At 47.9% G+C, this 22,259-nt stretch overlaps 1 protein-coding gene across 3 annotated transcripts in view; it reads left to right on the top strand.

The window, feature by feature from the left end:
* The window catches only part of fmnl1a (formin-like 1a), a 198,385-nt gene that overhangs the window by 151,675 nt on the left and 24,451 nt on the right, over positions 1–22,259 (top strand). For all 3 annotated transcript variants that reach the window (XM_067969082.1, XM_067969083.1, XM_067969084.1), the window contains 7 exons: positions 1,596–1,670; positions 2,987–3,097; positions 4,449–4,598; positions 6,604–6,705; positions 10,243–10,480; positions 15,477–15,827; positions 20,288–20,412. In XM_067969082.1, coding sequence (XP_067825183.1) covers positions 1,596–1,670; positions 2,987–3,097; positions 4,449–4,598; positions 6,604–6,705; positions 10,243–10,480; positions 15,477–15,827; positions 20,288–20,412 — 1,152 coding nt within the window. The remainder of the gene's footprint in view (positions 1–1,595; positions 1,671–2,986; positions 3,098–4,448; positions 4,599–6,603; positions 6,706–10,242; positions 10,481–15,476; positions 15,828–20,287; positions 20,413–22,259) is intronic.

The raw sequence follows: 22,259 nt of genomic DNA, 5'->3' as shown, positions 1-22,259 counted from the left end.
AATTGCTGGCCTATGGATTCCGCTCCATCACTGCTTCTGGTCAGGCACTCCATGTCCTAACAACCCTCTGCATCAATAAATTTCTCTTAACCTCTTCCCACTCCCTTTCTTTTGGTGACAACCATAAATTTATTAACTCAACGACCAGTGGAAATAGTTTTTTCCCAATTTACCTCAGCAAAATCCTTCATAACTTTGAACCCCTCTATCAGATCTCCTCTTAATCTTCTTTGTTCTAATGAAGAGTCCCAGTTTCTCTAGTATATCCTGTTAACGAAAGCCTTCCATTTATTTTAAACAGGGTTTTGTTACAATAGGAGACAGAAGAATTTCTTGTGGAGCATTAACATGTTTTTCTCTAACGGAGCTCAGTGTAGTTTCAACCACCAAGAGAGGGCAATTGGAGACGAAGGAAGGGCCATTTGGTGCTTCTGTGTGTTGGACTCTTCCACTGCCAGCTCACAACAGGCCTTTTCACTTCTGCTTTAAGCGATGCTCTCAGTTTCTGTTCTGCAGTGATGCAGGTGCTCATGAACCCACAGAGCCAAAATACCTTCTGTACGCTTTAAGTTCAAGAGTTGAACCCCTCACTTAAACACACACTGACTCGCACTATACCCACAACTGGCTGGATTAGCAGTTTCATTTATTTAACATTTTCTTTGTATTTTTTTCCTCCTTTGCCCAAATTATTTTAGCTCCCTGCGGTTTGTGCGCCATCCCTGAATGCCAGGGTGAGGAGGTGATGGGTCACTAGGCCTCTCACTGTAACCAGCCACGTGGAGCTGGGTGAGAATGACATGAGAGGACTTGGTCTCTGATGTTTCCCTCTCTGGGGGATGGGCAATAAATGCCTGCCTTGCCAGCGATGCCCGTATCCTGAGAATGAATTTTTTAAAATGCAAGTGTATTGAGGGGTATTCGAGATATCAGTAGATCTGGTTGGAGTTAGGTAGAGAGTATGCTGTTTGTGGGATATTGCTGTGCGCAAATTGGTTGCCATGTTTACCTATATAACCAATAGATACTACAATTGAAAAATAATTCATTGGATACAAAGCACTTTGGAACATCCTGAGAATGTGATAAGGCCCTATATAAATACAAATACAATCTCATCAAGTTCTTATAGAGACCTCGGGGTGGGGGGGAGGAGACAGCCATCCATGGATTGTGGCAGGAGCCAGCTCAATGGCCACATGGCTATTACTCATTCAAAGCTATAGAATCATACAGCATGGAAGGAGGCCATTCGGCCCATTGTGCCTGTGCCGGCTCTTTGAAAGAGTTATCCAATTAGTCCCACCCCCCTGCTCTTTTCCCCATGGCCCTGCACATTTTTTTCCTTTTTAAGTATCCGTCCAGTTTCCCCTTTGAAAGTTCCTATTGAATCTGCTTCCACCACCCTTTCAGGCAGCGCATTCCAGGTCGTAACAATTCACTGCGTAAAAAATGTTCTCCTCATCTCCCCTCTATCTATGTAACCGAGGCAACTGTATACCATGCCAACAAGGTATGATTGTATGACTTTGTGTTTAACGAGAGGGCAATTGCAATAAAGAAAAGAATGTGCTGACTCTCGCTGTGTTCTTCAGGTCTGCGGGGAGAAGGTGCGGTTTGAAAAACTGATGGAATATTTCAGAAACGAGGACAGCAATATCGACTTCATGGTATGAGAGATTGGGCTGGGATCTTATCAGCCACAGTACGAGATGCAGCGTCTGTATAAACTCTTCGTAAATTTGTCGTAGGAGAGGGCTCTTCGGTGACTTGTAACGGCCCGCATTCCAAGGGCCTGTATTATCAAACATTGAGGCCTTCTTTGTGCCTGATGTGCCCAGAGCAGTGCTGTGCGGTTGGGGAGCCCCTAGCACACCAGGGGCCTGCGCACTGACCCCGCTCAAGATTCACTTGAGGCCATATGACATTTAGTGAAATGAGGCCGAAGCCCCATAATGTAACTGGAACACCCGACCAGCCTGTTTTGATTTGAACTTTCCTCCTGGATGGCCCCCTCCAAGCAATAGGGCCGTCCAGGCTTCATGTCCCTTCAACTGCTCGGCCTCCACCGGCCAGATTTTCCAAACAGAGTCCTTGTGCTCTCGGGGTGTTTTTAACCAAACAAATTGGTGGCATTTTACAGGCAGTCAGCGGCCTTTCACGGGCCCTTTGCACCAACAACAACAGTTCAATGAGCCGGCCTCACGTTATCATGTGAGGTCAACTCACTGGGGCACAGGCGCACACATCACCCCGAGGAATAGACATCCCAGCATTGGGGACCACAATATCCATCCCTTATTGCTTCAGTTCATGGCTGAATTGTGAACTGGCTACGTGGTACAGTATGCACAGCCTGTGACATTGTAGGCGTTACCTCGAGTCCTGATTTAAATATGACAGCCTTGGAAGAGTAACCGTGGCCTTTATCTTTATTGGCTTGCTTGCCGAAAATGCTTTTGTTGCAGTGGCCTCTCATCAGCACCATCTTGATGGGAGTTATAATCTCACTACAGTGACTCCCCCTTCCCTCTCTCTCTTCGTAGGTTGCCTGTATGGATTATAATCCCAGTATATTGACTCCCTGTCTCACTCCCTCTCTCCATAGATTGCCTGTATGGATTATAATCCCAGTACAGTGACTCCCCTTCCCTCTCTCTCTCTCTCCATAGATTGCCTGTATGGATTATAATCCCAGTACAGTAACTCCCCTTCCCTCTCTCTCTCTCTCCATAGATTGCCTGTATGGATTATAATCCCAGTACAGTAACTCCCCTTCCCTCTCTCTCTCTCTCTCTCCATAGATTGCCTGTATGGATTATAATCCCAGTACAGTAACTCCCCTTCCCTCTCTCTCTCTCCATAGATTGCCTGTATGGATTATAATCCCAGTACAGTGACTCCCCTTCCTTCTCTCTCTCTGTAGGTTGCCTGTATGGATTATAATCCCAGTACAGTGACTCCCCTTCCCTCTCTCTCTCCGTAGGTTGCCTGTATGCAGTTCATTAACATTGTGGTGCATTCTGTTGAGGACATGAATTTCCGGGTCCATCTGCAGTTTGAGTTCACCATGTTGGGACTGGATGAGTATCTTAAGGTAAGTAAGCACGAAATGATGGCTGAAAGTCAGAAACATTACAGTGAAACCCTCTCCCACCTGTTAATGACAAATGTAACTTCCCTAGTTCACAAGAGAAATAGGGATTGCACAGCCACCAATACTGCCTGTCCCCACTGGATAAACATCACTGAATCTCGACTCCCAGCTGACCTTAAAAATTCTTGTGTGTTATTTTTTGAACAGGAACCAGCTATTTCAGCATAACAAGTCTGTTCCTTTTTGATTAACCTGATCCCCATCTAACCCCAGACAATGTCCCTTGTTCCCGTTTTCTCCAAAAACACACCTAATTGCCTCTTGAACCTATTTTTTAGTACTTTGATGCCAGTCCTGATAATGTAAGAAGATAGTTAAATATGAAACTTCCATCTAAGTATCATCCCTTTGTAGCTCACAGCTCTGTGATTCCAATAGAGCTTTATAGCCCAGAATTCCCATTGTCCTTCTGCTCCATAGGGAAGAAATTACGGCTGGCACTGTTCTCATCCATAGAAACATAGAAAATAGGCCATTCAGCCCTTTGGGCCTGCTCTGCCATTCAAAATGATCATGGCTGATCATCTAACTCAGTGTCCTGTTCCTGCTTTTTCCCCATATCCCTTGATCCCTTTAGCATTAAGAAATATATCTATCTCCTTCTTGAATATATTTAATGACTTGGCCTCCACTGCCTTCTCTGGTAGAGAATTCCACAAGTTTACCACCCTCTGAGTGAAGAAATTTCTCCTCATCTCGGTTCTAAATGGCATACCCCGTATCCTGAGACTGTGACCCCTGGTTCTGGACTCCCCAGCCATCGGGAACATCCTCCCTGCATCTATCTGTCTAGTCCTGTTAGAATTTTATATGTTTCGATGAGATCACCTCTCATTCTTCTGAACTTTAGTGAATGTAGGCCTAGTCGACCCAATCTCTCCTCATACGTCAGTCCTGCCATCCCAGGAATCAGTCTGGTAAACCTTTGTTGCACTCCCTCCATGGCAAGGACATCCTTCCTCAGATAAGGAGAGCAAAACTGCGCACAATACTCCAGATGTGGTCTCACCAAGCCCTGTATAACTGCAGTAAGACATCCTTGCTCCGGTACTCAAATCCTCTTGCAATGAAGGCCAACATACCATTCGCCTTCCTAACTGCTTGCTTGTGCAAAATTCCTCTCTGTGCTGTTTTAGCGCAGGCATTCCCACAGGTTAAAATAGCATAGAAGGGAACTAGGTACAAGCACGTAGAGCGTATGTGTGAGAACAGCACCAACTCTAATATCTACCCTTTTGTTTGCTGTTCGTGGTGGCAGATCCAGTAAAATAACTTGTTGCATAATTTGCAGAAACTAAAGTCATCAGAAAGTGAGAGGCTGCAGGTGCAGATCCAGGCCTACCTGGATAATGTGTTTGATGTCGGAGCTTTGTTGGAGGATGCAGAGACCAAGAATGCGGTGTTAGAACATGTAGAAGAGCTACAGGAACAAGTAACACAGGTACGGGATGTTCTGTCTGGGGGGGTGGGTGGGGTGGGAGGGCGCTATTCATGCTGCACCTCCAGGGCCTAAACAATGAGACTTGTATATGCTTCCCAGAGCCATAGAAACTCTCCTCACAGGGTATGTCCAGAGGGAGACTACCATCGGGACAAAAATGGTCCGCTACCAATGGTTTTTGGGGTCCATTCCACCATTTTGATTCTGTCTGTCCGCCCATGAAAGCCAGTGATGCCCTTTGGTCTTTGTCGGCCTGGACAGACCTTTCCTCACCATCGGGCAGGTCTGCGGCCAGAACGGACAAGTTAACAACACAACTTCTGATGAATGGCATGTGTATGAGTTGTTCTGATGCTGTTGAATCAGCTCCATGGTATAAATGGGATGAATCTGGTCCAGTCACAGATCTGTTTCTATTTTCTGCAATGCGAAGGGGTGTCAAAAAGGCCCTCTAGCAGTCAAGATATTTGTTTCACATTGAACGTGTGCTGAAGGTGTAAATTTCAAAATGAAAATACATGTTGTCCATGATAACGCTCCTGTGAAGCGCCTTGGGATGTTTTATTACATTAAAGGCACAAAATAAATGCAACTCGTTGTTGATATACCACGGAGAACGGTGACTCCATTTATCTTACTTGTGGAGAGCAATCGTTGACCCTCTATCTAGAAGGTGGTACAGAGGAGTTAATGTTCTCTTCTCCCACTCCCTCAGCTGCAGGATTGAATGGGAGAGCACGGCCCATTCTTTCACTCTAAGCTGGGTGGTGTCAGGGAATTCTGACTCATGTTCCTCGGCTTCGAAGGACGGCGTGAGGAATCCTCTCACTACGTACCGACCTTCGCTGTTGGAGGAAGACACTGCAGCGGGTGTACAGGAGCCTGTGATTTGCTAACTCGCTGCCCAGGTTCAGAGGGCTGCATACAGGAGCAAGTTTCCTGTTCAGCTTCTGCTTCCACTGCAACACAATGGTGGGTGAGTCTATAACCCTGAACTCCCTTGAGTTCCAATCCCGTGGTTGCACTGCGATCGCCCCTGACTGTGCCCTCTAGCGCTCACCCTGCCTGAGTTTACGAGGCCAGTGGGAGGGAACCCGATTAACATGGGGCAGGCAGGTGGTAAGTGCTATCACAGGTGCATCTCAGGTGCCCGCTTGCCCCATGCAAATGGAAACTCCGGCCTTGATGCCTGTTCATCCCCAGCAATAGTCCTACCAACCCAGTTGGCCTTGTGGAGGATGGTACACCTCCACTCACTCAGCGTACAGGCCCCGACACAAACGCCAGGTCCTGACTGAGGATCAGGAGTGGGGAGCTTCCAACCAAAGGAGTCCCTAAACTCCTACTTGTCATTTGTCTTGTAAGGGATGTTCGGAAGTCCCACCTCTTAGAAGGCACTGAGGAAACAGCGGAGACCTGGTATTTACCCCGGAGGTTCTGGCAGTCTCGTGTCGGAGTAATGGAATCCCTGATGAATTTCAGGCCCTATGGCTTGGGTGGGTTGGCAGCTCATTGAATCATTTGCAAACCAGTTGTATCTTTTTCCAAGCTGGAGGACCGTGGTGTAATGAAGTTCCTAACCTGGTTTGATGATGGGAGGAGAGTGGGATCAATCGTAGAATCATAAAGACAGAAGGAGGCCATTCGGCCCATCGTGCCTGTGCCGGCTCTTTAAATGTGCGATCCAATTAGTCCCACTCCCCTGCCCTTTCCCCACAGCCCTGCAAATTTTTCCTTTTCAAGTATATACCCAATTCCCTTTTGAAAATTACTATTGAACCTGCTTCCACCACCCTTTCAGGCAGTGCATTCCAGGTCAGGTGTAGAGGAATTGTGGTCTCCTGCTTCCCTGCCTAGAATCCCATGGAGTGGGGATGAGGCAGGTGGAGGACTGAGGGGTATGAAATCGTCAAATGAAATCCAAACAATTCTGGCAATCGGGACTTTGATTTCTATCTTGTGTGCTTGTATTTGATTTCCATCTCGTGTGCTTTGCTTTGTTCAGCTGACAGAAAAACTCCAGGAGGCTGAGAATGACTCCATGATGAAAATTGCAGAGCTGGAGAAACAGTTGATACAGTCCCATAAAGAGGTGGAATGCCTTAAGGTGAGTGTGCTTGTGTACTGCTGACAGTATCGCTGCAGCGTTAGAGTGGGGCGAGCCCATACGGCAGTGAGTATGGCCGTCACCTTTCGTTCAGTGAGGGCAGGGTCGGCGGCCTGTCGCTCACTCCAAGGCGAAAGGCTGGAGCTGAGGCCTTGGAAGCTAGTAGAAAGCCAGGCCCAATGACTGGGAAAATATGCAAGAGGCCAGGGCCTGCAGTCAGGGTTGGGAAGAAGGGAGGTGGGTCGGCAGAAACGGAACAGAGCACAGGTCCAAAGCTGTGATTTAGGAACATAGGAACAGGAGTAGGCCATTCAGCCCCTCGAGCCTGTTCCACCATTCAATTAGATCATGACTGATCTGTATCTAAACCCCATCTACCCTCCTTGGTTCTGTAACCCTCAATACTCTTGCATAACGGGGGTGAGAATGTTGGTTCTCAAACAAGCGTACTGAGCTTGAATAAAGGAGACTATGATGGTATGAGAGCGGAATTGATTAAAGTGGACTGGGAAAATAGATTAAAGGGTAAGACGGTACATGAGCAGTGGTGTTCATTTAAGGAGTTATTTTACAACTTTCAAACCAAATATATTCCACTGAGGAAAAAAGGGTGCAAAAGAAATGACAGCCATCCATGGCTAAGTAAAGAAATTAAGGATAGTATCCGACTAAAAACAAGGACATATATGATAGCCAAACTTAGTGGGAGGATAGAAGATTGGGAAGTCTTCAAAAGACAGCAAAAAGTAACTAAAGGATTGATTAAGAAAGGGAAGATAGATTATGAAAATAAATTAGCAAAAAATATAAAAACAGATAGCAAGAGTTTCTATAGTTATATAAAAAGAAAAAGGGTGGCTAAGGCAAACGTAAGTCCCTTAGAGGATGAGACCGGGAAATTAATGGTGGGAAACATGGAGATGGCAAAAATGCTGAACAAATATTTTGTTTCAGTCTTTACGGTAGAGGACACTAAGAATATCTCAACACTGGACAAACAGGGGGCTCTAGGGGGGGAGGAGCTAAATACGATTAAAATCACTAAGGAATTGGTACTTAGTAAATTAATGGGACTCAAGGCGGATAAATCCCCTGGACCTGATGGCTTACATCCTAGGGTCTTGAGGGAAGTGGCAGTGGGGATTGTGGATGCTTTGGTAATAATTTTCCAAAATTCTCTGGACTCGGCAAAGGTCCCGGCAGATTGGAAAACTGTTAATGTAACACCCTTATTTAAAAAGGGTAGTAGGCAGAAGGCTGGAAATTATAGACCAGTTAGTGTAACATCTGTGGTGGGTAAAATTTTGGAGTCTATTATTAAGGAGACAGTAGCAGAACATTTGGATAAACATAATTTAATAGGACAAAGTCAGCATGGCTTTACGAAGGGGAAGTCATGTCTGACAAATTTGCTTGAGTTCTTTGAGGACATAACGTACAGGGTGGATAAAGGGGAACCAGTGGACGTAGAGTATTTAGACTTCCAGAAGGCATTTGACAAGGTGCCTCATAAAAGATTATTGCTCAAGATAAAGAATCACTGGATTGGGGGTAATATTCTGGCATGGGTGGAGGATTGGTTATCTAACAGGAAGCAGAGAGTTGGGATAAATGGTTCATTCTCGGACTGGCAACCAGTAGCCAGTGGTGTTCCGCAGGGGTCAGTGCTGGGTCCCCAACTCTTTACAATCTATATTAACGATTTGGAGGAGGGGACCGAGTGTAACATATCAAAGTTTGCTGATGATACAAAGATGGGAGGGAAAGTAGAGAGTGAGGAGGACATAAAAAACCTGCAGGGGGATATAGACAGGCTGGGTGAGTGGGCGGAGATTTGGCAGATGCAATACAATATTGGAAAATGTGAGGTTATGCACTTTGGCAGGAAAAACCAGAGAGCAAGTTATTATCTTGATGGCGAAAAACTGGAAAGTACTGCAGTATAAAGGGATCTGGGGGTCCTAGTGCAAGAAAATCAAAAAGTTAGTATGCAGGTGCAGCAGGTGATCAAGAAGGCCAACGGAATGTTGGCGTTTATTGCTAGGGGGATAGAATATAATAACAGGGAGGTATTGCTGCAGTTATATAAGGTACCTGGAATACTGCATACAGTTTTGGTGTCCATACTTAAGAAAAGACATACTTGCTCTCGAGGCAGTACAAAGAAGGTTCACTCGGTTGATCCCGGGGATGAGGGGGTGGACATATGAGGAGAGGTTGAGTAGATTGGGACTCTACTCATTGGAGTTCAGAAGAATGAGAGGCGATCTTATTGAAACATATAAGATTGTGAAGGGGCTTGATCGGGTGGATGCGGTAAAGATGTTCCCAAGGATGGGTGAAACTAGAACTAGGGGGCATAATCTTAGAATAAGGGGCTGCTCCTTCAAAACTGAGATGAGGGGAAACTTCTTCACTCAGAGGGTAGTAGGTCTGTGGAATTTGCTGCCCCAGGAAGCTGTGGAAGCCACATCATTAAATAAATTTAAAACAGAAATAGACAGTTTTCTAGAAGTAAAGGGAATTCGGGGTTACGGGGAGCGGGCAGGAAATTGGACATGAATTTAGATTTGAGGTTAGGATCAGATCAGCCATGATCTTATTAAATGGCGGAGCAGGCTCGAAGGGCCGATTGGCCTACTCCTGCTCCTATTTCTTATGTTCTTATAACAATAATCTATCAATCTCGGGTTTGAAATTTTCAATTGAACCCTGGCCTCAACAGCTTTTTGAGGGAGAGAGTTCCAGATTTCCACTACCTTTTATGTGAAGAAGTGCTTCCTGACATCACCCCTGAATGGACTAGTTCTAATTTTAAGGTTATGCCCCCTTGTTGTGGACTCCCCCCACCAGAGGAAATAGTTTCTCTGTATCTACCCTATCAACTCCTTCAATCATCTTCAACACCTCAATTAGATCACCCCTTAATCTTCGATACTCAGGGTATTTCACAGCAAGGCTCAGCAATGTGCAGAGCTGCATCTGCTGCTACCACAGGAATCGCAAATCAGGGCCAGGTGACAGGTTAAAAACAGAGCAGAACGTCGAGGGCAAATGTAGTGCCAACAGCTTCCTTATCTGAGATCAGGTAACTCAGCACAGACTATGATTTGAACCTGGGACCTTCTGGCCTGTTTGGTTTGGTAACACGCTGCATGGGGCATTTACCAATTGAGCCAGAAGGCACTCTTCATAGAATCGTTCAGCACAGGAGGAGGCCATTCGGCCCATTGTGCCTGTGCCAGCTCTTTGAAAGAACTATCCGATTAGTCCCACTCCCCTGCAGATTTTTCCATTTCACGTATATATCCACTCCCTTTTGAAAGTTACTATTGAATCTGCTTCCACCACCCTTTCAGGCAGTGAATTTCAGATTGTAACATTCTCGTTTTAGGTTTTAAAAATGATCTGGATACTTTCCCCAGTGGGATTTTCGACAGTCTTGGTGCTGTTTTTAAAGTGTGAGTCTTGTTATGGTTTGAAGTTCGTGGACAGGAGGTGAACTTGGCTTTTACAATGAGGTTTTCTACCTGACAGGAGACTTTCAGTGAATCTGCAGCAAAGCTGCAGTCTCTCCAGGCACAGATCACAGACCGGGACAAAGTGATCCGACAGCAAACGTCATTGGAGCAGAAACTCTCCCAACTGGAACAGCAAGGGCTGATTAAAATCCAGCGTGGGGGCAACGGAGACCTCGACATACAGATCATTCCTGTCGTAGTGAAACAGGCGGTCGTAACTACGTCACCAATGCCCACGCACCAACCCAGCAGAGGTATGAACCTAAATCTTCCCACGAAGCCCTGCGCTGTCTCCAGAGCACAATCCCTCGGAGGCTGAGATTTAAACACTTCAGATATGTTCAGGAGAAGAAGGCCCTTCGGCCTAGTCTCATCCTTCCAGAATCATTTTCCCTCCAATGATGTTTGTGAGAAGGGACTCGCAGAACTGAACTCGCTCTCGTTGGAGAAAAGGAGGTTCAGAGGGGTCATGAGGCAGGTTTTTTTTTAGAAGACTGACAGGAATGGATAACATTGGTGCAGATTATTTAGTTTGGAGTGCAGAACGAGAGGATGAGTATAAAGCGAATGAGCCTCAAATAAGATGAGATTGGAAGATATTTTTTCTGGTGTCTCTGAATGAACTCGTTGCTGTTCTCTGAACCCTCTCCAATCAATGTCATTTTGAAGATAAGGGGGGGTTAAATGGATAACCCTGAAAACTGGCCCTGGTCTTTACCCAAGTGGGCTGTGCCCCTATGGGGAGAGAACAGCACTCCATATCAACTCAAAAGGAACTTTACCTCTGCTGATTTCTCAGTAACTAGGTTTAGAGATCCTTAAACACGGTGATGGGTTTCCATTCGTTTAGACACCCAGCTGACCAAAAAAAAATTTTTAAATAAAGGCTCCGACCTTTAGATAAACATCGAGAACCTCACATAAAATACTTGGTTCCATCTATCACCAATGTTAGGCTAAATGGTCTGCATTTCTAAGACTCCTGCTTCCTTGATTTATTGCCTATCGCGAAGACAATCTAAGGCCCTTTACTGCACAGATGCAGCTTCTGTGTTTGTGGAACTCTTCAAAATATTAACCAGTTCTTCCCGTATTCCTGAAGCTCAATTTTAAAAAAAGGATTTAGTATTGTTAGGATTTGTCATTTGAAGCATGAAAGAAATAAGAGTATGTAAAAGATGAGAAAAGGGCATCTTGCCTATGCCGCCTGATGCTTTTTCTGGCAGTACGCTGATGGTGTTGCAGAAGTCTGCTCCAAAGACTTTGGGGGTGATTTTAGGAGGCAATTTTGGGGGCCCCAAAAATCACGGAAACCCCATTCGGGTTCGGAAGCTAGCTCCAACCCGCCGACTTCCGAGTTTCCCAGGGACCCACCTGTGTGCGCGCGGGCAACCCGTAAACTGAAGTCCAGCCGGCAATTAAAGCTGGCGGGACGACAGTTAAAGAGCCAAATGTACCTCATTGAGATACTTAAGGCACTTTACCCGTGACAGATTAAGTGATTAGAAAGAATTATAACTTACCTGGATGGCTTGAAACCAGATGTGAAGGGCCGGATTAGGGAACAAGAAACTAAATAAATTAAATAAAAAACCATAGACGGTAGTGATAACACTAAATGAACCTACCTTTGCACCCTGCTCCGATGTCCGATGTCTCCCACTCCAATGTCCCCCTCTTCGCCCACCCTGATCTTAGCCTCTCCTCCCTCCCCAATCTTACCCTCTCATCCCCCCCGATCTTACCCTCTCCTCTCTCCCCGATCTGACCCTCTCCTCCCTTCCCGATCTTACCCTCTCTTCCCCCCCGATCTTACCCTCTCATCCCCCCCGATCTTACCCTCTCTTCCCCCCCTCCTTACCCTCTCTTCCCCCCGATCTTATCCTCTCTTCCCCCCCGATCTTACCCTCTCTTTCCCCCTGATCTTACCCTCTCTTTCCCCCCGATCTTACCCTCTCTTTCCCCCCGATCTTACCCTCTCTTTCCCCCCGATCTTACCCTCTCTTTCCCCCCGATCTTACCCTCTCTTTCCCCCCGATCTTACCCTCTCTTTCCCCCCGATCTTACCCTCTCTTTCCCCCCGATCTTACCCTCTCTTTCCCCCGATCTTACCCTCTCTTTCCCCCCGATCTTACCCTCTCTTCCCCCCCCCCGATCTTACCCTCTCTTCCCCCCCTCCTTACCCTCTCTTTCCCCCCCGATCTTACCCTCTCTTTCCCCCCCGATCTTACCCTCTCTTTCCCCCCCGATCTTACCCTCTCTTTCCCCCCCGATCTTACCCTCTCTTCCCCCCCGATCGTACCCTCTCTTTCCCCCCTGATCTTACCCTCTCTTCCCCCCCCCGATCTTACCCTCTCTTCCCTCCGATCTTACCCTCTCTTCCCCCCTCCTTACTCTCTTTACCCCCCATCTTACCTCTCTTCCCCCCTCCTTACCCTCTTTACCCCCATCTTACCCTCTCTTTCCCCCCCCGATCTTACCCTCTCTTTCCCCCCCGATCTTACCCTCTCTTTCCCCCCCGATCTTACCCTCTCTTTCCCCCCCGATCTTACCCTCTCTTCCCCCCCGATCGTACCCTCTCTTTCCCCCCTGATCTTACCCTCTCTTCCCCCCCCCGATCTTACCCTCTCTTCCCTCCGATCTTACCCTCTCTTCCCCCCTCCTTACTCTCTTTACCCCCCATCTTACCTCTCTTCCCCCCTCCTTACCTCTCTTCCCCCCTCCTTACCCTCTTTACCCCCATCTTACCCTCTCTTCCCCCCCGATCTTACCCTCTTTACCCCCCATCTTACCTCTCTTCCCCCCTCCTTACCCTCTTTACCCCCATCTTACCCTCTCTTCCCCCCTCCTTACTCTCTTTACCCCCCATCTTACCTCTCTTCCCCCCTCCTTACCCTCTTTACCCCCATCTTACCCTCTCTTTCCCCCCCCGATCTTACCCTCTCTTCCCCCCCCCCGATCTTACCCTCTCTTCCCCCCTGATCTTAACCTCTCTTTTTCCCCCCTGATCTTAACCTCTCTTTTTCCCCCCTGATCTTACCCTCTCTTCCCCCCCGCTCTTACCCTCTCTTCCCCCCCCGCCCCCGATCTTACCCTCTCTTCCCTCCGATCTTACCCTCTCTTCCCCCTCCTTACCCTCTCTTCCCCCTCCTTATCCTCTCTTCCCCCCTCCTTACCCCCTTTACCCCCATCTTACCCTCTTTACCCCCATCTTACCCTCTTTACCCCCCATCTTACCCTCTTTACCCCCCATCTTACCCTCTTTACCCCCCTCCTTACCCTCTTTACCCCCCCATCTTACCCTCTCTTCCCCCCCGATCTTACCCTCTCTTTCCCCCCCCCAATCTTACCCTCTCTTTCCCCCCCCCGATCTTACCCTCTCTTTCCCCCCCCCCGATCTTACCCTCTCTTTCCCCCCCCCCGATCTTACCCTCTCTTTCCCCCCCCCCGATCTTACCCTCTCTTTCCCCCCCCCGATCTTACCCTCTCTTCCCCCCTGATCTTAACCTCTCTTTTTCCCCCCCGATCTTACCCTCTCTTTTTCCCCCCCGATCTTACCTTCTCTTTTTCCCCCCCGATCTTACCCTCTCTTTTTCCCCCCCGATCTTACCCTCTCTTCCCCCCTGATCTTACCCTCTCTTCCCCCCTGATCTTACCCTCTCTTCCCCCCTGATCTTACCCTCTCTTCCCCCCCGATCTTACCCTCTCTTCCCCCCGATCTTACCCTCTCCTCCCCCCTCCTTACCCTCTTTACCCCCCTGATCTTACCCTCTCTTTACCCCCCCATCTTGCCCTCTCTTCCCCCCCCCGATCTTACCCTCTCTTCCCCCCCCCCGATCTTACCCTCTCTTCCCCCCCCCGATCTTACCCTCTCTTCCCCCCCCGATCTTACCCTCTCTTCCCCCCCCCGATCTTACCGTCTCTTCCCCCCCCGATCTTACCCTCTCTTCCCCCCCGATCTTACCCTCTCTTCCCCCCCCGATCTTACCCTCTCTTCCCCCCCCGATCTTACCCTCTCTTCCCCCCCCGATCTTACCCTCTCTTCCCCCCCGATCTTACCCTCTCTTCCCCCCCCGATCTTACCCTCTCTTCCCCCCCCGATCTTACCCTCTCTTCCCCCCCGATCGTACCCTCTCTTTCCCCCCTGATCTTACCCTCTTCCCCCCCCCCCCCCGATCTTACCCTCTCTTCCCCCCCCCCGATCTTACCCTCTCTTCCCCCCCCCCGATCTTACCCTCTCTTCCCCCCCCGATCTTACCCTCTCTTCCCCCCCCGATCTTACCCTCTCCTCCCTCCCCGATCTTACCCTCTCTTCCCCCCCCGATCTTACCCTCCTTTCCCCCCCCGATCTTACCCTCTCTTTCCCCCCCCCCCGATCTTACCCTCTCTTCCCCCCCCCGATCTTACCCTCTCTTTCCCTCCCCGATCTTACCCTCTCCTCCCTCCCCGATCTTACCCTCTCTTTCCCTCCCCGATCTTACCCTCTCTTTCCCCCCCCCCGATCTTACCCTCTCTTTCCCTCCCCGATCTTACCCTCTCTTTCCCCCCCCCCGATCTTACCCTCTCTTTCCCTCCCCGATCTTACCCTCTCCTCCCTCCCCGAACTTACCCTCCTTTCCCCCCCGATCTTACCCTCTCTTCCCCCCCCCGATCTTACCCTCTCTTTCCCCCCCCCCCGATCTTACCCTCTCCTCCCTCCCCGATCTTACCCTCTCCTCCCTCCCCGATCTTACCCTCTCTTCCCCCCCCGATCTTACCCTCTCTTTTCCCCCCCCCCGATCTTACCCTCTCTTTTCCCCCCCCCCGATCTTACCCTCTCTTGCCCCCCCCCCCCCCAACCTTACCCTCTCTCCCCACCACACCACCCCCCCCGATCTGACCCTCGCGCTCCCTGCCCCCCCCCCAACCCAGTCTGGCTCTCTCTCTTCCTCTCCCCCCACCTCCCTCGCGTTGCAGCTCCTGTCAATCAGGCTAGTTGCCAGGCGTGAAACCCGGAGAAGACATTAATCATCAGCAATCAACATGCGATCACGTTGGAAACGGTAAGTTTTGTTCATGCGGGTTTACCATGCGCACCTTCACCCCCCTGCTGCCAACCTGCCACCATTGTAAAATCGAGCCCTTTGTCTCCATCTGAAATGCCAGGGAGGCAGGAAAAGCTCAGCTGGTAAGCCCCTAGTAAACTGCATTGCAGATTGGAAGATATTTAAGGCTGAAACCTTAACTTTGTATTTCTGCTTTTTCTGACAGATGTTCCTCCTGGACCAACTGCCCCTAGAGATGTTACTGAAGTTACCGGCCCCAGAGCAGATCCCCCTCCACCTCCACCACTGCCCTCATCAGCAGAGAGTATCACTGTCCCACCACCCCCTCCGCCACTTCCCTTCGGAGCAGATACTGGGACTGCTCCACCAGCAGGTATACCTCCACCTCCACCCCCACCCCCTGGACCCCCAGGTGCTTGTATCCCCCCTCCTCCTCCACCTCCTCCCCCACTTGGTCCAAATAGTCTCGTCCCACCCCCTCCAGGAGCACCCCCACCACCACCCCCTCCAGGAATACCAGGTGCATTCTTCAATGCAGCAACAAAGGTCACCGCAGGTAAGGGTCATGAGATCACTGCTGATGTTCGCCTCGGCAGAATACTGATCACATGTGCTAGTGTATTGAATGACAAGCGATGGTGCTTTGTTTTTGTTTATTTTTGTCGTCAGGCTAAGATGTTATGACGGATAAGCCTAGTTCCTGCATTGTGCATTCTTACCAATTTCACAAGCAGTCATGTAACGGTGCAAAGATTCTTCAAGGGGCTATGCACTGATGCAGTTATCAATGGTTATAGTGTAGGAGCACACGGTTGTATTGTGGAATCGGGGGACACTGAACTAGTTAAAATGGCCCCTGCTCATTTTAATCAGGGTTCTGTCTCCCATCCTGAGTTATCCCGAGTAGGTGACAATGGGCTGCCTTTTCAGCAATTGTTTGTACAGTGCAGTGGCTTGCTAGGCCACGTTCGAATGAATTACGAGTCAACCGCCCAGTGTAGGGTTGGACTCAGGTGTGGGCAAGACCGAGTAAGGACAGTGGGTTTCCTTCCCTGAACCAGTTGGGTTCAATTTCACAACTTGCTAATGGTGCAATTTGACCTTAAGACTCAAGGCAATAAGTGTGGCCTTGCCAACACCACCTGAAAACAAAAAGTTCCCCTCTGATTGATCAAATCTAACTACACGGCCTCAATCCTTGGTTACAATAATCAGACAATCAATTGCAGATAATGAGTATTTCTGACAATATTTGGCTGTGATTTCTAAAGATCTTTGGAGATTTAAATTCCTTTATCTCATACAACGCAGTGCCCAAACATCATTTATTGTTACTGCCCCTTTCCAGTAGCCTTTCAGGACCCTTTAATATGTTGCCAGTCTAGTACCATAACACCACCCTACCAATTCACAGGAAGAATGGAGTGTGCCCATTTAATCCAGTGTCCACGCTGGAGAGTTCCTCACAAGGTCTCCCTGCTCACGTGACCCCAGTTGACTTGTGAAAGAAATAAGTTGAGGATTACATGAAAGTTCCTGGGATTTTGGGCGGACTTGAGGAGTTAGATTCCCCTCCCCCATGTGGACTTCGGGCAGCCGGCCTCCTGATAGTCCTGGAGAAGCTGGGTCCATTTTGAGGGCCGGCAGGCTGTGGGTGGAAATCGAGCCCCCCCCCCACCACTCCTGCTCCCCCTGGCCCCATAAAAACAAAGAGGTACGTACTTTTGGGCACTCCTTCAGCTGGACTGCCAGCTGATGTTGGGCGGAGATAGCCCAGCGAAGGCTCCGCCCAGTCCAATCCTAAAATGGTATCGGGGTCCTAGTGATGTCACAGGATCTTGATTTAAATATTTAAATTAAACGAAAATTAAAATTGGGAATGATGTATAATGGGCGACCGATCCAATATTGCCCAAAGTCAAAGTGACCTCCCATCAGTGTAGAGAACGCAGTTTAAAATCATTCCCCATTCCTTTTCAGATACTGTGTTAATTGTAATTAATTCTAATTTCTACCCTGGCCATTCTAATACAACTTGTAATAATCTATGATTTTAATATCAATTATTATTGATGAAAATTTTAATCAGGGCTAACTGAGTTTTTACATTTTTTGTATGATATTTTTGCCATCCCTCCTACATATTGGCCTCGACAGTAAGCCCCCCTACTACGGGCAGTGGATATCATGAGATCTGAGTGTCCTGCCATCCCATAGTACAGTTGGGAGCCCGATTTAAAATTGACTGCTGCTGCGTGGCTTTCCCAGGGGTCGGGAAACCCGGCAGTGAAAGGGAGGCGGGGGTTGCCGGCTCAAGAAGGTAAGTGCCTTTTCCAGCACTCCTTGTAGGCCAGGAAAAGAAGGAGTGCTCCTTCCGGCCCCTCAAGGAAGCCTTCAGCCTCCACCCTCCCGATCGCCGACCTCCCACCCCCCCCCCATTCAGCCAGTCGTCCACGGACACTCAGTGCGCTGGTGAATCTTGTGTTACTACGACATTCAGTGAGGGACTGAAAGCACAGGTATCGTAGTGTAGCGCCAGTTGGGTTTTTATGATTGCTTTAGGTAGTTGCATGTGTTCCAGAGTTAACCCAGCATGACTGTGTATGTGTGTTTTACTGGGGTGAATCTTTCGGGCGCATGGTGTGAGTGTTCAGTCTCTTGGTGTTCTGGTTTGCTGTGCTTGTAGTGTCTGTCACACCTGCAGAAGTCTCAGTGTGAATACTATTCACTTACTACTCACAACATTTTGCTCTTATTGCACATGGTGTCTCACCCGGCATTCCAGCTTTCGATGTAATGGTGTTTTTACCGTGGCGGTTTTGTTCCCCCATGGTACTCCCAGCCCTGGGGGTGATCTTCAGCACAACCGATATAAACTCCATTCCTCTGGTGGTTCTCTGGACCTGAGTTGCTGTGGGTGCCGACAGCTGTTGCTGAAAGCAATACAGAAATGCTATCTGCCATCCCCATCGGGCCACTAACAGGTCTATGTTAGCTCAAGCACCATGCTGCACGGTAAAACAGTAGGCCGCAGGTCTCAGCTTGAGAGTCGCTCTCCTCACGCCCAACTGGCAGCTTTAAAAATCCATCAAGAGGAAATGGCAGAGAGTTTATTTGGTGGCGTCAAGGTGGCATGAAATGATCTTGCACCTTACATGGCGAAGAACCATTCAGTTCACTGACTTGTGCTGTGGTATCAAGGTTTGATTATAAATGGAGCCAGGTCATGACGGCTGGAGCTCACCTGACAACAGTGCACAGTGCTTAAACACCCCGTTACACAGTGGCACTGAACGATGCTTACCAATTGCTGCCAAAATTCTCTCTCAAGCTGCCGCTAGTGAAATGACTAGTGGTTTTGACGTGCCTGTTTGTCATTGGTGTCTGTGATAGAATTATGAAGGGGAGAGAAAGTCCAATCTTCGCGGTGCCCAGAGCTGACAGGAATAATCGCTTTTTAAACAACACTAAAAATGCAATCACGTTGCGTTGCTTATTACGATTATGTACAGAGAATTTACTCCACTTTACACAGAAGCTACACCTAAGAGTTTGAAAAGTAACTAACTTTAGGAGCACAGATATGGTGGAAAGGTGTTGACGCAGAAATAGGCACCTCTGGGAACTTAACACTGAGGTATTTCACCCGTTAGCTCCTGCAGGATCACCATTTTAAGCTAACCTGTATGGACTGAAATCCTGCTGTGTGACATTAGCAACAGAAACATTAATGTGTTGCTATGAAATTCCTTTGCTTATTGCTTTTAGTGCAAAGGGGTTTGTGCCTTTGTGAAGCTGGCAGTTAAAGGGGATTTCAAACAAGCCTGTTAATGCATCCTTACCAGTAGCACTCAACACAATTTCAACCCAGTTGTTCCCTGTTCGTAACTGTGGAACTATTAGCCTACAACTCACTACTCGTGATATTTTAATGGGTTAATATTTAACTTAATGGACGGAAAATCCTGCACCGCGGGCCCACGATTTCCCGACCAGCTCTTCCTGCGGGCACCACTCCTCACCAGGAGTGCCCAAGCAGGAAAGCAGCCCTAAAGTCACATGATGCTCCTCTGTCCGCCATTGTAATGCCGGTATTAATCTATTTACTTTAAATGGGTGAACGCGTCCACTAAAATAACAAGCAGGGGAATGTTGCACAAACACACTGAGCGTTCATCGGCTAATTAAACCAACAGTAACTTCTAGACTCCTGATTCTCACTTTCACTGGCAGTCCACCCAAGTATAACAAGGCCTGAAGCCAATTACACTGCTTTATTGTGTCATAAGGAAGGCTCTTTAAATCAGGCCAGCTTTTACTCATAGGGCCTGAACTTTATGGGGCCTTTATGGGAACCTGATAGGCCGCCCACCCTGTTTGCGTTGCTGCTGTGCTTTCCAGGCCCAGGAATTTTAGGGCCTTTGTCTTTTCTCCATTAGACGTATAAGTAAATTTATTAAAAAATCAGTTCAGGTTGAGAAGTTCATCTGACAACACTGCTCAGAGTTTAAACACTCCATGAGATTGCAACCTGTTTAAAAAGCGAAGTACGTCCTCAATCGCTGCTCCAACAAAAAAGTATCTAGGCCCCAAGCCTTCCCCAGCCTCTTACACATAAATACTGCTGAGAAACAATAGCGACCACACAGGTTGCTTACCAATAACAGCCTTCACCCAGCTATGAAAACTAATCTCATCAAAATAACATTTCTACAAAAAATAGTTGTCTAAGCAGAATCTGAAATGAAAATGGAGGTGATAGTCTGTTGGATGAGTGAGGTAGGCCTCATGACATCTACACTTCTGAATTACGATGCCAGCACTTATTCCTGTGGTGACTTTTTAGCCTTTCTCATCAATTATCGTCTACGTACCTACAGCTTTAGCAAAAGATAATGCCGAAAATAACTTTTCACTCCCAGTATTAACAGAATTGTGTTCCTAATGCACTGTGGCATCTGATTGACCATTGGTTGCTTCTACATGACTCAATTCATTTTATTCGTGTTCCTGCAGCGCTTAAGGTGAAGCAGCCAATCAAAACCAAGTTCCGAATGCCAATCTTGAATTGGGTGGCACTGAAACCCAATCAAATCGATGGAACAGTCTTCACTGAGCTGGATGACGAGAAGCTGTTACAGGTGAGACACGGCAGAAAGTAGATTGGAATCTTTATACTGCCTTGGGGCTGATGACAGAAGTTGGGTGCTGTCAGCTTGGCTCTGTAGGTAGCACTCTTGCCTGTGGCCCAGGAGTTTCTTGGTTCGAGCCCCACTTCAGACACATAATCTAGGGTGACATCTGTGCAGTGATGTTAGAAATGCAGACCTTTAAACTTCGGCCCTGCTAGATGTCCAGGTAAATATTAGAGATTCCCATGACACTGTTCAAAGAAAAGCAGCAAATTGTCCTTGGCCAACATTCCTGTCTAGACCAACTTTGACTGGTCTTTCGTCTCATTCCTGTTTGTGAGGCAAAATGGCTGCCACATTTGCCGACATAACAACAGTCACTGTACTGCTTTGAGGCAGCTGGAGGAGATAAGAAACTAAAGTACTTTTATAGACATTTATCCAATATCACAACTGTATCACTCAAGAATTACAAAGTAAAAAAAGCCCCTTCTCCTCATATATTATATATTCCACAGAGATACTAAGAAATGTTGTTACTTTCCTGATTTTATTTAGAATTATTATATTTGGTATTGTCCTGCAGTGCTGCCCTACATGTTGCAAACATTAAGGTTCCTTCCATCCCCCGAGATGTAATAGTTCAGGTGAAAGGTCACACTGTAATGTAGAATATTTAAAATCACTCCGTAAGATCCAAGGAGAGGTGTTCTTCTCAACGTACACGGGGAATTTTCTCCCCTCCCCCTCCCCCTTGTCTCCTGGGTGATTCCCCTGCTCTGTTTCCTTCTCCAAATGGCCATTCCTGATGTATGAACCTACACAGTTAGGAGTCCATAATGCTGAAGTGCACCAGCCCCTATATAATCAGGCACAGAGGCCTGAGGCCTAGCATACAGCCGACGCACTCTATGTCACCCAGTGCAGCCCCAAAATACCGCCAGCCCTCAAAGCTTGCTTGCAAATGGTGCGTAAGACTCATCAAGGCCCCATAAATTATGCAAATGTAGGAGGGGGGGGGTCTCCCACAATGTGATTGAAGCGCCATAGTAATGCTCCTGACGCACAGCGCTTACTCCCAACAGGCGCGAGGGTGTCAATTCTGGACGTATTTCTGGGGGTTTCATCACATGACTTCCCGCCGCCAACCGCTCCACCCATGTCAAACAGCTTTTTTTCCCCCATCTTCAATATTTTTATAACTAATAAACAAAAGTGTTCAAAGAACATTTTTTTTAAGAACACATTTTCTTTTCATGCCCCTATGATCTTTCTCCCGGGTGTTGCTCGCAGTAGTGTCCAGGGGATTCATCTTTAATTATTGGAGATTCCAGGACAATCCTGGAGGGTTGGCAACTCGAACAGGTGCTGACAGGCCCATTTCAAAAATATTTTGATCTCGGGCCGCCCTTTCTTAATGGCCACTGTTTTTGCTTCGGCTTTCGCTGCCATATACACACAAGGAGACCAAAATGGCCACCATATTTTGGGCCCAAAAAATGCCAACACTTAAAGGGCACTTCACTTGCGACCAGTGCCCAATACTGCAGCCCCTTACCCACATTGTGCCTCCGCTACCCCACGAACGGTCAGGCCCTTCAGGAGAAGAGGGGGAGTTAAGAGAAAAATGTTTAAGAAACACCCTGCAGTGAGGTAGAGGCTGTAATTAAATCTCAGGGACAGGTCTAGGAACTATGATATGACCAGAAGCTGTTAATCAAATTCTAGCCTGCAATTCACTTCCTACGTATCTGCTGTTTTCTTCTTTCTTCTTTCTCTCTTTTTCTCTTTATTTCTCTTTTTTTTCTCTCTCCCTTTTGCTTTCCCTCTCTCTGTCTGCCTGTTTTCTTTCTCTT

This window comes from Heptranchias perlo, chromosome 30 (genome assembly GCF_035084215.1).
Source record: "Heptranchias perlo isolate sHepPer1 chromosome 30, sHepPer1.hap1, whole genome shotgun sequence".
NCBI lineage: Eukaryota > Metazoa > Chordata > Chondrichthyes > Hexanchiformes > Hexanchidae > Heptranchias > Heptranchias perlo.
Note: the sequence above shows the minus strand (reverse complement) of the source record. Positions and strands in the feature narration are given on the sequence as shown.